Raw genomic sequence first — 16,220 nt, 5'->3', positions numbered from 1 at the left:
GTATTCTGGTAATGTTGCTGCTCTGTACAGCTCTCTCCACATCCCTGGGCTTCACACAAGGTGTTGTAAGATATTCTGACCACACTACTCAGATTTAGACAGTCCTTTCAAAGGGCTGGCATGCTGATGGTGGAGAGAATGGCCTTGATGCTGCAATGTTTTATGGGGGGGAGGGAACGACACGGTGACACAGTGGTTAGCACTGCTGCCTCCCTACTTACTGTAGGGATTCTATGAAGACCTCAACTTCTTACTGAAACTTGGCACCTTTTTAACACTGTAAACAGCCCAGGGCACAGAGGAGATGCAGATACCAAGCAGCTATGCAGGTTGTGATTTGGGTGTGTTGGGTTAGAGGGGTGAAGAAGTATCACCCAAATGGGTGAAGGTTCTGTTGCTGGCTCCTGACCAATCCCACCCTCTGTATCCCCAACTCTGTTTAATTGTCAGAGGGTGGAATGACTATGATATCAAACTAAAGCCTTTTGTGCACAGCCGGGGTGGGGGTTGAGGGAGGAATGGGGTTTGGGTGGCGCGATGGTTAGCACTGCTGTTTCTCAGCGCCAGGGACTCGGATTCAGTTCCGGCCTCGGGTGACTGTGCGGAGTTTGCACGTTCTCCCCATGGGTGCTCCAGTTTCCTCCCACAGTCCAAAGGTGTGCAGGTTAGGTTGATTTGGCCATGCTAAATTGCCCCTTGGTGTCAAAAGATGTGTAGGTTAGATGAGTTAGTCATGGTAAAGGCCATGATAACGGGGATAGGGTCAGAGGGGTGGGGGGGTTCTGGCTGGGTAAGATGCTCTTATGGAGAATCAGTGCAAACTCAATGGGCTGAATGGTCTCCTTCTGCACTGTAAGGATTTATCTGGTCAGAACAATGAACAAGTTTAATACTTGCATGTGGCAGCAGGAAAATAAGTCATGATAAAAATGAACAATGTACAAAGGTTTATTTCTTAATAGAATTGGAAAGTAGGGAGGTTTTGTTAACCTTGTATCAAATGGGTGGCACAGTGGTTAGCAGTGCTGCCTCACAGCGCCGGGGACCCGGGTTCAGTTCCCAGCTTGGGTAATTGTGTCTCTATGTGGAGTTTGCACATTCCCCCCATGTTTGCGTGGGTTTCCACCGGGTGCTCTGGTTTCCTCCCACATCCGAAAGAGGTGCTGATTAGATACACTGGCCATGATAAATTCTCCCTCGATGTACCCGAACAGGCGCCGCAATGTGGCAAGTAGGGGATTTTCACAGTAACTTCATTGCAGTGTTTAATGTCTATGTGTGACACTAATAAATAAACAGACTTTAAAATATAGTCTTTATCCTTTTATTATTTCATTGTGAACATATAAATTAGGAGCAGAAGTAGGCCACTTGGCCCCTTAAGCCTGTTCCACCATTCAATACAATCATGGCTGATCACTGGCTAGGCCAGCATTTATTGCCCATCCCTAATTGCTCTTGAACTGAGGGTCTCACTGGGCCATTTCAGAGGGCAGTTGAGAGTCGTCCACATTGCTGTGGCTCTGGAATCACATGTAGGCCAGACCAGGTGTGGACGGCAGATTTCCTTCCCTGAAGGACATTTGTGAACCAAGTGTGGTTTTTTGGAATGATTGGTGATGGTTTCATGCTCAACATTCCTGAGACTAGCTTTATGATTTTATGAATGGAATTAAAATTCCACATGATGGTGTCATGGGATTTGAACTCCTGTCCCATATAGCATTAGCCTGGGCCCCCAGTTTACCAGTCCAGTGACATTACCACGCTGCCATCTCCCCAACTGTACCTAATGTGCTATGTACAATTCTAGTCACTGTCAGTGGAGACACTGGAGAGGATGCAGAATAGTTTTAGAAATTTGGCAGCAGAATTGAGGGGATAAACAGGCTGTGTCTACTTTCTTTTCAATCGTGAAGCTGAAGGGTAACCTTCAAAAGGGCTTTGAGTGGGTGCATGTTTCCCTCCTTTGGGGAAGAGGGAAAGTTGGAGGCCATTGATTATAAGGCAGTGTCCAAAAAATCAAATTAAAAGCAACATATTTGCCCAGGGAGTGGTGAGAATGTGGAACTTGCTGTCATAGGGAGTAACTGAGAGAAATACAGACGCACTTGAGGAGAGGTTAGATTAACACATGCAGGGAGAAGGGAATGGAGAGTTATGCTGACCAAGATAGATGTGGAAGGGTTGGGCCGAATGTTTTTTGAAGGGGTAAACAAGGTAGATGAGGGCTGTGTAGTTGAAGTTGTCTACATGGACTTTAGCAAGGCCTTTGACAAGTTACTACATGGTAGGTTGTTGCATAAGATTAAATCTCATGGGATCCAGGGTGCGGTATCTAAATGGATACAAAATTGGCTTGATGGGAGGGTGGTTGTGACCAACAGTATGCCTCCGGGATCAGTGCTGGGTCCACTGTTATTTGTCATTTATATTAATGATTTGAATGAGAATTTAGGAGGCAAGGTTAGTAAGTTTACAGATGACACCAAGATTGGTGGCGTAGTGGACAGTGAAGAAGGTTATCTAGGATTGCAATGGGATCTTGATCAATTGGGCCAGCGGGCTGTTGAATGGCAGATGGAGTTTAATTTGGATAAATGCAAGGTGATGCATTTTGGTAGATTGAACCAGGGCAGGACTTAATTAACTAATGGTAGGGCATTGGGGAGAGTTACAGAACAAAGAGACCTAGGGGTACAGGTTCATAGCTCCTTGAAAGTGGAGTCACAGTTGGACAGAGTGGTGAAGAAGGCATTCGGCATGCTTGGTTTCATTAGTCAGAACATTGAATTGGGACATCTTGTTGAAGTTGTACGAGAGATTGGTAAGGCCACACTTAGAATACTGTGTAAAGTTCTGGTCACCCTATTATAGAAAGGCTATTATTAAACTAGAGAGAATGCAGAAAAGATTTATTTGGATGCTATTGGGACTTGAATGTTTGAGTTATAAGGAGAGGTTGAATAGACTGGGACTTTTTTCTCTGGAGCGTAGGAGACATGGGGTGATCTTATCAAGGTCTATAGAATAATGAAGGGGAGAGATACAAAAGCGTCCAGAGGGGCAATTTTTTCACACAGGCTACGGAGGGATATGGGCCAAATGCGGGCAGTTGGAACTAGCTTTTTTTTCTTTAAAAAAAGGATGGCATGGACAAGTTGGGCCGAAGGGCCTGTTTCCATGCTGTAAACCTCTATGAATGGCTCATTTCTCTGTAAAATCCGTTGTTATTGCCAACATAAAATGAATAGCTGATTGTCCTGGAATGGAGGGGGTCTCTATAGGAGGAGTGAGTGTAGCAGGGTTTAGCCCAGATACCTGACATTCCCTTGGGAAGCAGAACCTCTGCATTGTGCCAGCTGGTAAATCGCTATCTTCCCTTACTAGGGTACCTGTGAATTACTGGGAAAGGGCAGGAAAGTGGATGCGAGGAATGCTGGATCAACCGCGATTGGTGGAGCAGGCTCAGGGGGCCAAACAGCCTATTCCTGTTCCTATTTCTTATGGTCTTATAGCAGGGGTTTGATTTGCCCACTCACTCTCCTTTTGTTTTTGACGGCTGTGCCAAGCAGTGAATAGGATTGTATATTTTTCTTTTCCACATGGCTGTATCTGGGCTTCAGTTAGGAGGCTTGCTCACACTGCGATAATGTCCCTCCTTTCAGACCTACACCGGTTCCATCCTGGTTGCGGTGAACCCCTACCAGCTGCTGCCAATCTACACGGCCGAACAAATCCGGTATTACACAAACCGGAAGATTGGGGAAATGCCACCTCACATCTTTGCCATCGCCGACAACTGCTACTTCAACATGCAACGCAATAACAAAGACCAATGCTGTATTATCAGGTGAGTCAAGATCTCACGGTGGCTTTTGCGCGAGAACCGATTCTTATTTTATCGAGCACAGAATATGTCGAGTGGATGCTGGAAATACTCAGTGGGTCTGGCAGTTTCTCTGGAGAGAGAAGCAGAGTTGATTTGATTTATTATTGTCACGTGTGTTAATATACAGTGAAAAGTACTGCTTTTTGCGTGTTATACAAAGCATACCATTTGTAGGGAAGGAAAGAAGGGGGTGCAGAATGTTGTGTTACAGTCATAGCTAGGGTGTAGAGAAAGATCAACTTAATGCGAGGTGGGTCTATTCAAAAGTCTGCTGGCAGCAGGGAAGAAGCTGTTCTTGAGTCAGTTGGTACGAGACCTCAGACTTTTCCATCTTTTTCCCGAAGGAAGATGATGGAAGAGAGAATGTCTGGGGTGTGGGGTCCTTAATTATGCCGGCTGCTTTTCTGAGGCAGTGGGAAGTGTAGACAGAGTCAATGGACGGGAGGCTGGTTTAAGTGATGGACTGGGCTTCGTTCATGACCCTTTGTAGTTCCTTGTGGTCTTGGGCAGAGCGGGAGCCCATACCAAGCTGTGATAGAACCAGAAAGAATGCTTTCTATAGTGCATCTGTAAAAGTTGCTGAGAGTCACAGTGGACATATCAAATTTCCTTAGTCTTGTATTTTGTGGTAACTATAACCTAGATTTGACTCTTGGATATATTTAATTCGGATGTTGCTTGGGAATGGCAAAGCCTTGATGATTTCAGGGATTGCAGATATATATTTTGGAACAAGGAGTAATTTCTATATAAACTGTTTGTGTCTAGCAATTCATGTATTTTGTCTTAAGAGCCAAGTTGTGTGTATTTGCCTTTCTCTTAGTTTAATAATTAGTCTTTGCCACATGACAACTGGGTTGGTTATTCTCACTGGGAGTTTTCCGTGACTCCTCCAACCATTCCAAAAACAAAACAAAAAACACCGCCATGAACCAGTGTTTCAGTTGATTCACCCTCAGAGATAATACCCACATGGTTCATGACAGTATCTACTAATGTGTAAAAGGTACAGGTGCATTGTGAGCACCACCCATCAGCGTTGACCTTGTTAAGGAATCTAAACTTGTGAACCCCCTTGCCCAAGACTGGCTAAAGGGCCTTGGTTTGGCCATAGATAGAACCAGTCTGCTTTTATGTGTTTTTTTTCCTGTATCTCGTAGTGGAGAATCCGGTGCTGGGAAAACTGAGAGCACAAAACTCATCCTGCAGTTCCTGGCAGCTATTAGCGGCCAGCACTCCTGGATTGAACAGCAAGTCCTTGAGGCAAACCCCATTCTGGAAGGTGAGCAAAGTAAAAGTTTGTTTATTAGTGTCACAAATAGGCTTACGTTAACGTTGCAATGAAGTTACTGTGAAATCCCCCTAGTCACCACACTCCGGCACCTGTTCGGGTACACTGTGGGAGGAAACTGGAGCATCCGGAGGAAACCCATACAGATATGGGGAGAATGTGCAGACTCTGCATAGACAGTGGCCCAAACCGGGAATCAGTCCCAGGTCCCTGGTGCTGTGAGGAGGCAATGCTAACTATTGTGGTGACCTTGAATGGGGTTCCTGAGCTGTGAGCCGTTCCATACCCACCAGAGACCTCAGTATGAAGACTGGATGCACAGAAAGTAAATTTGTCCACAATGTGTCCATGTACTTGATTTAATTTCTACCTTTTTGATTTTTTTTTTAATCATTCCTGGGACATGGGCGTTGCTGGTTGGCCAGCATTAGAGGCCTAATTCTGCTCCTATGTCTTATGGTCTTTTGATAAGTAAACTTTTTTTTTTGTGTGTTTCCCTTTTAGCTAAAACAACCCACTTCAACTATTATTTTGTTGCCTTGTTTTAAATCGTTTTGATGTTCCTCCTTAGTTCATTAACCGGTCAAAACCATTCCTTACTGATGTCTTGACATTTGCAAGCTCTGTCTCTATCCAATTTGCACCTCCCAGCCTGTTCCTCAGTATATGAGAAACATGACAGTGATATTATCAAAAAGAAAATGTTAATCCCTCCTCTTCCTGGCACGGATAATCGGAAGAGCAGGGTAACGTTTCCAGAAACAATTCTCAATCTGGTTCTGTCCTCCCGGTATCGAGGAAATCTGTTGTCAGCGGGTGTTGCACTGAGGTTTTGAGTGGATTACTGCAGCATTGTGACCCGACTCCCTTGCACTTGTCTTTTTCCTCAGCATTTGGGAATGCCAAAACAATCCGGAATGATAATTCCAGTCGCTTTGGGAAATACATCGATATTCACTTTAACAAACGAGGGGCTATTGAAGGAGCCAAGATTGAACAATATCTACTGGAGAAATCACGTGTCTGTCGACAGGTAATTTTTAAAAAAAAGTTCATTTTTGAGGCATGGGCGTAGCTGGCTGGCCAGCATTTATTGCCCATTTCTAGTTGCCCTTGTTCAGAGGGCAGTTGAGAGTCAACCACATTGCTGTGGCTCTGGAGTCACATCTAGGCCAGACTGGGTAAGGATGGCAGATTTCTTTCCCTAAAGGACAACAATGAACCAGATGGGTTTTTCCAGCAATAGTTTCATGATCATCAGTAGATTCTTAATTCCAGACATTTTTTTTTAAACTGAATTCAAATTCCACCATCTGCCGTGGTGAGATTCAAACCTGGGTCCCCCAGACCATTAGCTGAGATTAGTCTAGTATAACAACACAGTAAGAAGTCTCTCCATACCAGGTTAAAGTCCAACAGGTTTATTTGGTAGCACGAGCTTTCAGAGTGCTGCTCCTTCATCAGGTAGGATATACCACCAGGCCATCACCTCCCCGATTAACCTGTCACGTAAGAACATAGGAGCAGGAATAGGCCATCTAGACCTTCGAGCCTGCCCCACCATTCAATAAGATCATGGCTGATCTGAAGTGGATCAGTTCCACTTTCCCGCTTTCTCCCCATGACCCTTAATTCCCTTGTCTATCAGAAACCTATCTACCCGTGACTTAAATATATTGAGCGAGGTAGCCTCCACCACTTCAACGGGCAGAGAATTCCAGAGATTCACCACCCTTTGAGTGAAGAAGTTCCTCCTCAACTCTGATCCAAACTGCACCACACCCCCCCCCCCCCCCCCGCCCCCCGCCCAAAATCTTGAGGCTGTGCCCTCTAGTCCTGCTGTCCTTTCTAAGCAGGAACAATCTCTCTACCTCTTAGAAAGGATAGCAGGACTAGAGGACACCGCCTCAAGATAAGGGGGGTGGGGGGGGTGGGCGCAGTTCACGTTAACGAAGGAAATATTTTGGGTAGAAGAATTTTGACTCTTTCTACAAAAGATTTGATTTTCGTTTTGCAGAAGGAGGAATAGGAATTGCCTTTTGTTTAAATTAACAGTTTTAATTTTCCCTCATCTGTGCTGACCATTTCCAGGTTTATGAAGGGATGTAAGACTCATTTTAAAAAAAAACACTCGCTCTACACAATTCAGAAGAACTGGCAGAGAACAAATTGATAACTTACTGAATGTGTTGTAATGGGGTTAATTTCTTTGTATCTAGGATTGCAAATTTGGAACAGGCGTAGATTTGACAATGAAAAGACTAGAAATGGCTTCAGAAAATGATTTGAGATTTGAGATAGTTCCCCGTTCTTGTTATTGATTCTTTCATGGAATGTGGGCATCGCTGGCAAGACCAGCACTTGTTGCCCATCTGTAATTGTCCTTGAATTGAGTGGTTTGCTGGGCCATTTCAAAGGGCAATTGCAAGTCAACCATATTGTTGTGGCTCTGGAGTTATAACGTAGGCCAGACCAGGTGAGGGCGGCAGATTTCCTTCCCTAAAGGGCGTTAGTGAACCTTTATTATGGCAATCTATAATAATTTTGGTCACCGTTATTTGAACTAATTTTATATTCCGGACTTATTAATTGAATACGTGCTATGAACATAAGAACATAAGAAATAGGAGCAGGAGTAGGCCATCTAGCCCTTCGAGCCTGCCCCGCCATTCAATAAGATCATGGCTGATCTGTCGTGTCTCAGTTCCACATTCCCGCCCTCTCCCCATAACCCTTAATCCCCTCTCTTATCAAAAACCCATCAACCCGCATCTTAAAAATATTTAGCGAGGCAGCCTCCACCACTTCAACGGGCAGAGAATTCCAGAGATTCACCACCCTTTGAGTGAAGAAGTTCCTCCTCAACTCCGTTCTAAACCGCCCCCCCCCCCCTTTATCTTGAGGCTGTGCCCCCTAGTCCTACTGTCTTTTTTGAGCGGGAAGAGTCTCTCATTTGAACCCAGGACCCTCGGAACAATACCCCGACCTCTGACTTACTAGTCCAGCGGCTTGGGTCTCTGGATTACTAGTCCAGTGATATTACCACGCCATCATTTTTGATAGCACTAATATCTAAGCACATAAATGTTCAAATATGTTACTGCACTTTCACCAATAAAACACGTCACCTGTTTCTATGCTTTGCTGCAATTGTATAGGGTGTTGGTGAGGCCACACCTGGAGTGTTGTGTGTAGTTTTGGCGTCCTTATCTGAGGAGGGATATCTTTGCTATAGAGGGAGTACAGCGAAGGTTTACCAGGCTGATTCTGGAGATGGCAGTTCTCTCTTATGAGGAGAGAATAAGTTGGTTAACATTATATTCACTGGAGTTTAGAAGAGGGAGAGGGGATCCTATAGAAACTTACAGGGTAGATTCAGAAAGAATGTTCCCAATGGTAGGAGAATCTAGAACTAGGGGTCATAGTTTGAAGACAAGGGGTAAACCTTTGAGTTGAAGTGAGGAGAAATTTCTTCACTCAAAGGGTGGTGAATGTGTGGAATTCACTACCACAGAATGTAGTTGAGGCCAAAATGTTGTCTGATTTCAAGAAGAAATTGGAACCAGATCAGAAACTCCAATGTATGCTGTGAAGTTAGCCTAGACCCTAACGTTTTATAATTTTGGCATAAGGTGTTTCATTCCAGGTATGATTCTATTGATCACTAGAAAGCTTTTGATAAATCAAACTTTATTTAAAATATAGTTTAACAATAACAAAAAGAATCAAAATATGTTTTACCAATTGAAATACTTAAACATGATGAGGTGTAATTCTTAATTGCTAGCCAATCTCTATTAGTTCCAACGTAAGCAATATCCCCATAGATGTAAACTCGTCTTCAGAATCATTTTGCAAAAAATACAGGCTTTTATGGGTTACTAGTCTTTTAATACCTCAGGATAGAGGCAAAGAGACACCTGTCCTCTGACTCTCAGATAGCAGTCTCCAGAGAAAGGTTTGTCTTCACACAGCAAACCCCAGGAAGGGAGAAAATACCCCTTGCCTTTTGTGGATCTCTGGAGTGAGAGATACCTATTTTCTAGTAGGTGGCAGACTCCAATTTCCCGAGAGAGAGAAAAGCTGCTCCTTTCAAATTCAAACAGAAACTGCCTGGTAATCACTCTCTAAGCCTAGCTCCACCCATTCATATAACTCTTCTTGCCAATCAATCTAATTAAACCCTAACTCTGAAACCCTAATAATAGCAAAACTGCATTAGCTCAGATTAAAACAGACACTCCAATTATTCTTTTGCACCATCCGTATGTGGACTGCCAGTTGTAGACAAGTCGGCACCATTGAGGGGATCTTATTGAAACATATAAGATAATTAGAGGTTTAGATAGGGTGGATAGTGATAGCCTTTTTCCTCGGATGGAGAAAGCTAGCACGAGGGGGCATGGCTTTAAATTAAGGGGGGGTAGCTACAGGACGGATGTCAGGGGTAGGTTCTTTACTCAGCGGGTGGTGAGGGATTGGAATGCCCTGCCTGCTGCAGTTGTGAATGCGCCTAGTTTGGGGGCGTTTAAGAGATCTATGGATAGGTTTATGGACGAAAAGGGATTGGTATAGGCTAGTGGGTCATTGTTTTTGTAACTGGTCGGCGCAACATCGTGGGCCGAAGGGCCTGTTCTGCGCTGTAATGTTCTATGTTCTATTTAAACAGAGCTGAATTATAAAACAGTCCCTTCACAAGAAACATGACACAAACGCATTCCTTCAAAACAGTATTGTCCTGTCCGCCCCTCTCCCCATTGGAGGAAGTTGCACCCTCGAGGTCTGTGTCCCAATGGATTGGTAAATTTGTTTCATTGGGCAGTTTCAGACAGGAGTGAATTTAAGAATGGTTTTGTGATTTATAGAATGTTTTGATGCATTTGGACAGGTTCCTTTCTGAAGAGGTTCCAGTTTAAAGTTGAGGGCCGTCTAACCCAATGTTTCTCCAATGAGCGAAAGATTCCGATGAACGCAAGGAATGAATCATAGAATTGAGTCGGCACTGACCACAATCCCAGGCAGCCCTTATCCCTTTAGCCCCACATTTACCCTAGCTAGTCCCCTCGACACTAAGTGGCAATTCAGTGTGGCCGATCCACCTAACCCCCATGTCCTTGTACTATGGGAGGAAACCGGAGCACCTGGAAGAAACCCACGCAGACACGGGGAGAACGTGCAGACTCCACACAGATTCCCCAAGCCAGGTATTGAACTGGGTCCCTGGCGATGTGAGCCAGCAGTTGCTAACCACTGTGCCGCCTTCAAGATTATCAATGCAAAACTAAATGATGAACTAAGTGGGGATCGGCAAGAGTTATGACTGGGTTAGCATCCAGAAGGCACAAATCCTTTCAATGTATCAGAAAATATATTTGATTTAGAAAGTCCATTCAATATGAATCTTTTTAATCAGAGTTGCTGTTTTGAATACTTGAATTATAATAAAAGAGCAGGCACAACTGCACAAACCTCTGAGACATGTAGGACAGTGACAGTCTGATGGAATGGTTGGTGAAGGCTGTGGGTCCAAATTCCCCTCCAATGATGACCCATTCTCCGCAGCATAAATAGTCCCCGCCCCCCCCAAATCATTGCTATCCTTGTGAAGTGTTCTGATGAGTCCAGATGCAAAGCTTTGGCAAAATGTCAGTTTTTCCAGTGATTATCTGCAATTTGTTTTCCCGTTTCATTAATTTTATATCCTTCTCATACATGTTTGATGTTTTTTTTCATGTCCTTGCAGGCTGATGGAGAGAGGAACTATCACATCTTCTACTGTATGCTGATGGGAATGAGTCTTGACCAGAAAAAAGCACTGGGCTTGGGCAAAGCCACGGATTATACCTACTTAACAATGGTAAGACCCAAAGGATGGACTGGATTTGGGAGGGGATCAGAGAGAAGTTTTTAGCCTGGCCAATTCAGCTAAATTGCCCCTCAGTATCAGGGGGACTAGCTAGGGTAAATGCATAGGGTTATGGGGATGGGACCTGGGTGGAATTGTGGTTGGTGCAGACTCAATGGGCCAAATGGCCGCCTCCTGCACTGTCAGGATTCAATGAATTGGAAACTGTGGCATATGGGGTGGCACAGTGGTTAGCACTGCTGCCTCACAATGCTGGGGACGCGGGTTCGATTCCTGGCTCGGGTCACAGTCTATGCGGAGTTTGTTCGTTCATCCCGTGTCTGTGTAGGTTTCCTCCAAGTGCTCCAGTTTCTTCCCACAGTCTGAAAGGCGTACTGGTTAGGTTTGTTGGCCATGCTAAATTCTCCCTCCATATACCTGAACAGGTGCCAGAGCGCGGCGACTAGGAAATTGTCACAGTAACTTGATTGCAGTGTTCACGTAAGCCTACTTGTAACAAATAAACTTTTAGCTTTATGAACCATTCACGAATCCTGAGGGGAGCAGGAGTGAGCACTGGAAGTGTTTATGGATTTGCAGAAGGTATATTTACATGGAGTGCCTCTGGGAATGGCCCAAAACAATTCGCAACAAATGGACCACAGTCACTGCCGTAATGTAGGAAGTAACGAGATGAAGGGCCAACCCCTTTAAAGGGACATTTACAATGAAAAAGATGGAAATTTCAAAGGAAACATACAAAATTCAAATTAAACACAGGTCTCCACCACTCATTTTAATGAAGCTATTGCCTTAACAATATGATTGTCATTTAACAAAGTGATTACTATTGGTCCTTAACTTGTACCATGTTAATCACGTTGTTTTCAAGTTTATTTATGAGTCACAAGTAGGCTTACATTAACACTGCAATGAAGTTACTGTGAAAATTCCCTAGTCGCCACAGTCCAGCACCTGTTCGGGTACACGGAGGGAGAATTTAGCACGGCCAATTCACCCCACCAGCACGTCTTTCGGATTGTGGGAGGAAACCCACGCAGACACGGGGAGAATGTGCAGATTCCACACAGACAGTGACCCAAGCTGAGAATCAAACGCGGGTCCCTGGCACGGAGGCAGAAATGCTAACCACTGTGTCACCATTCCGCCGTATAGACAACAGATTTCCCGTACTGAGTCAACAGATCCTGGAATGTTTCTGCTGAAAAGCGGGATAAAGGGCTATGGGGAGCTGGCAGGAAAGTGGAGTTGAGACCAGGATGAGGTTGGCCACGTACATGTTAGTGATGGAGTGAGCTCAAAGGGCTGAATTGCTGACTCCCACTCTGAACTCCCATGTTGCATGGGATTTAATGGGATTGAGTGTTATGCATAGGCCTGGTAGGTATGGATACGATCAGCGCAACTTGTGGGCCGAAGGGCCTCTTTGTGTGTAGTGTTCTATGTTCCTCTGTGCCGCTCTGCCACATTGGTAGACAAAGACCCCTCACTTTGACTTCTCCTGTGTAGTTGCACACCCATGTCTACCTGTAGTTGGTGCCATGTTGCATTTTTGTTTGCAGGGGCAGTGCACGATCTGCGACGGCCGTGATGACAACAAGGAATATGCCAACATTCGCTCCGCCATGAAGGTCCTCATGTTCACCGACACGGAGAACTGGGAGATCTCCAAACTGATGGCCGCAATTCTCCACATGGGCAACCTGGCTTATGAACGTAAGACTGGACACAGCTGGCTTTGCAAAGGAAGGAGAGCTGGAAACATGAGATTAATGGTGGGGCATCTTGCCCGGCTCACAAGATTTGAGGGCGACACAGTGATTAGCACCGCTGCCCCTCAGTGTCGAGGACCTGGGTTCGATTCCCAGCTCGGGTCACTGTCTGTGTGGAGTCTGCACATTCTCCCAGTGTCTGCATGGGTTTCGTCCGGGTGCTCCCACAATCCAAAGATGCATGGGTTAGGTTGATTGGCCATGTTAAATTGTCCTTTGTGTCAGGGTAAAATGCGCGGTTATGGGGATAGGGCCTGGGTGGGATTGTGGTCAGTGCAGGCTTGATGGGCCGAATGGCTGCCTCGTGGACTGTAGGGAGTCCATAAGAGATATTTGTGGAGGTGTCACAGGAAGTTCAAGCTGAGCTTATCCACTGCCCAAGAGTCTAATTTCCCTTCTTTCCCTGTCCCATTCTCCCAGTCACGGACAACAGAGATGAGATTTTTTATTATTAATTTTTCTGGGACGCGGGGTGCTACTGGCTGGGCCAACACTTCATATTGCTCGTCACTTTCTGAGGCCATGTAGGCCAGACCAGGTAAGGATGGCAGATTTCCTTCCCTAAAGGACATTTAGTCCACAATGTGAACTAGATGGTGTTTTTTTTTAACAACAATGGTTTCATGACTATCGTTAGGGTTTTAATCCCAGATTTTTATTGAATTCAAATTTCACCATCTGCTGTGGTGGGATTCGAACCCCGGCCCCCCAGTTCTTGTTCTGGAACTCTGGATTACTAGACAAGTGACAACACCACTGTGCCATCTTGAACATGATGGTGAGCTGCCTTGAACCACTGCAGTCCATATAGTGTAGATACACCCTCAGTGCTGTTAGGGAGGGAGTTCTAAGATTTTGACCCAGTGAAGGAACAGCCAATATGTTTCCAAATCAGGATGTTGGGTGAGTTAGATGGAAACCTGCAGTTGGTGATATTCCCATGTATCTGATGCCCTTGCCCTTCTAATGGTTGCGGGTTTGGAAGGTGTTGTCGAAGGAGCCTTGCTGAGTTCCTGAAGTACATCTTGTAGACGGTACACAAGGCTGCCACTCTGTGTGTCAGTGGCGGGGAGAGTGAATGTTGAAGGTGGTGGATGAGGTACCAAAGCAAGTGGGCTGCTTTGTCCCGGTTGGTGTCCAGATCCTTGTTGGAGCTGCACTCATCCAGGCAAGTGGGAGTATTCCATCACCCTCCTGACTTGTTCCCAGTGCCCCTTCTAACCCTGAGATGTGGGTGAACATAGAACATTACAGCGCAGTGCAGGCCCTTCGGCCCTCAATGTTGCGCCGACCAGTGGAACCAATCTAATGACCCTCTAACTTAAACTATTCCCATGTTATCCATATGCCTATCCACTGACCATTTGAACGCCCTTAAAGTTGGCGAGTCCACAACTGCTGCAGGCAGGGCATTCCACGCCCTTACTACCCTCTGAGTAAAGAACCTACCTCTGACATCCGTCCTATAATTACCACCACTCAATTTAAAGCTATGTCCCCTCGTGTTAGCCATCACCATCCGAGGTTAAAAGACTCTCACTATCCACCCTATCTAACCCTCTGATCATATTGTATGTCTCAATTAGGTCACCTCTTAACCACCTTCTCTCTAACGAAAACAACGTCAAGTCCCTCAGCCTTTCCTGATAAGACCTTCCCACCATACCAGGCAACATCCTGGTAAACCTCCTCTGCACCCTTTCCAATGCTTCCACATCTTTCTTATAATGTGGCGACCAGAACTGTACACAATACTCCAAGTGCAGCTGCACCAGAGTTTTGTACGGTTGCAACATGACCTCACGGCTCCGAAATTCAATCCCTCTATCGATTAAAAGCTAACACACTGTACACCTTCTTAACAACCTTATCAACATTAACAACCAAAATAGTGGCTGATTGCATGGGTTAGGGACAACTTCTAGTCCTCCGCTCAGAGCACCTGTGTGTGCAACTGTAATATGTGCCTGATGTAGTCAGTGGAACGCGTGCTGTGCTGTTTATATCCTGTAATTAGAATGCAGCAGCGATGCCAGTACTTTGCCCCTGTTATAATGGTGAGGATAATCACTGTTTTATTGAAATTGAGATAATTTTCTTTTTGTTTATCCTGCTGATCCTTTAGCTCGAGTTTATGACAACCTGGATTCGTGCGAGGTCGTGTATTCCCCACAACTGACGACGGCTGCCGTTCTCCTCGAGGTGAGTATGTTTAAATACTCCACCACGATATTGACGTGTCTGTGTCCGATCATCACAAAGACCAGTGTGGCTTCGCACTGCTAGCAAATCGGTCAGTGCGACCTGCTCCCGTTGGCAATATCCACATGCCACACTACCAGAAGGACATGGAGGCTTTGGAGACCGTACAGAAAAGGTTTACTGAGGTGTTGCCCTGGTCTTAGCTATGAGGAGAGATTGGGTAAACTGGGGTTGTTCTCCCTGGAAAGACAGAGGATGAGGGGTGACCTAATGGAGGTGTACAAAATTATGATAGGGTGAACAGTGGGAAACTTTTTCCCAGGTCGGAGGTGACGAACACAAGTTCAAGGTGAGGGGGGCGAGGTTTAACTCAGATATCAGAGGGACGTATTTTACACAGAGGGTGGTGGGGGGCTGGAATGCACTGCCAAGTAGGGTGGTAGAGGCGGACATGCTGGGATTGTTTAAGACTTATCTGGATAGTCACATGAGCAGACTGGGAATGGAGGGATACAAACGAATAGTTTAGTTGGACCAATGAGCAGCACAGGCTCGAAGGGCCTATTTCCTGTGCTGTATTGTTCTTTGTTCCAGGCAGATCGGGGAATTTACAACACAAGTGATTTGCACCTAAAACTGCAGGAGCTCATGTTTCAGATGATCTTTTTAAATCTTGATTCATGATTCAGTTTGCCTCGATTTTCCCCGCTGGTCTCAGATCTGCCCTGTGCCCTCAGTTCCAGACTTTGGTTTGAGTCTTCCTGAACCAGTGCAACTGACAATCGGGTTCATTTGCTCATCTGTTCAAATGTGTTTACAGACCAACTGATGTTTAATGTGTTACAAAACTGACGCGTGAAATAATTCAATGATTCAGCATGTTTTTTGGTCATTCTCTCTGTGATTTTTTTTTTAAATATCTGGCTGCCTGTCGCATCAACCAACATCATCAAAAACAGATGTAGGTGGGGCGGATCGGCTGTTTTAAATAAATTGCCCCTTAGTAACCACAGATGTGTAGGTTAGGTGGATTGACTACGCTAAATTGCCCCTCAATTTGATTTGATTTATTATTGTCACGTGTATTAACATGCAGTGAAAAGTATTGTTTCTTGTGCGCTATACAGACAAAGCATACCGCTCATAGAGAAGGAGCAGAGAGAGTGCAGAATGTAGTGTTACAGCCAAAGCTAGGGT

At 45.2% G+C, this 16,220-nt stretch overlaps 1 protein-coding gene across 2 annotated transcripts in view; it reads left to right on the top strand.

The window, feature by feature from the left end:
- The window catches only part of myo7aa (myosin VIIAa), a 120,204-nt gene that overhangs the window by 12,074 nt on the left and 91,910 nt on the right, over positions 1 to 16,220 (top strand). For both annotated transcript variants that reach the window (XM_080197678.1, XM_080197676.1), the window contains 6 exons: positions 3,669 to 3,853; positions 5,053 to 5,174; positions 6,074 to 6,216; positions 10,927 to 11,040; positions 12,612 to 12,765; positions 14,947 to 15,023. In XM_080197678.1, coding sequence (XP_080053804.1) covers positions 3,669 to 3,853; positions 5,053 to 5,174; positions 6,074 to 6,216; positions 10,927 to 11,040; positions 12,612 to 12,765; positions 14,947 to 15,023 — 795 coding nt within the window. The remainder of the gene's footprint in view (positions 1 to 3,668; positions 3,854 to 5,052; positions 5,175 to 6,073; positions 6,217 to 10,926; positions 11,041 to 12,611; positions 12,766 to 14,946; positions 15,024 to 16,220) is intronic.

Source organism: Carcharhinus amblyrhynchos, chromosome 10 (genome assembly GCF_965287045.1).
Source record: "Carcharhinus amblyrhynchos chromosome 10, sCarAmb.v2.hapA, whole genome shotgun sequence".
NCBI lineage: Eukaryota > Metazoa > Chordata > Chondrichthyes > Carcharhiniformes > Carcharhinidae > Carcharhinus > Carcharhinus amblyrhynchos.
The sequence above is the reverse complement of the archived record's forward strand: the minus strand, read 5'-3'. Positions and strand labels throughout refer to the sequence as shown.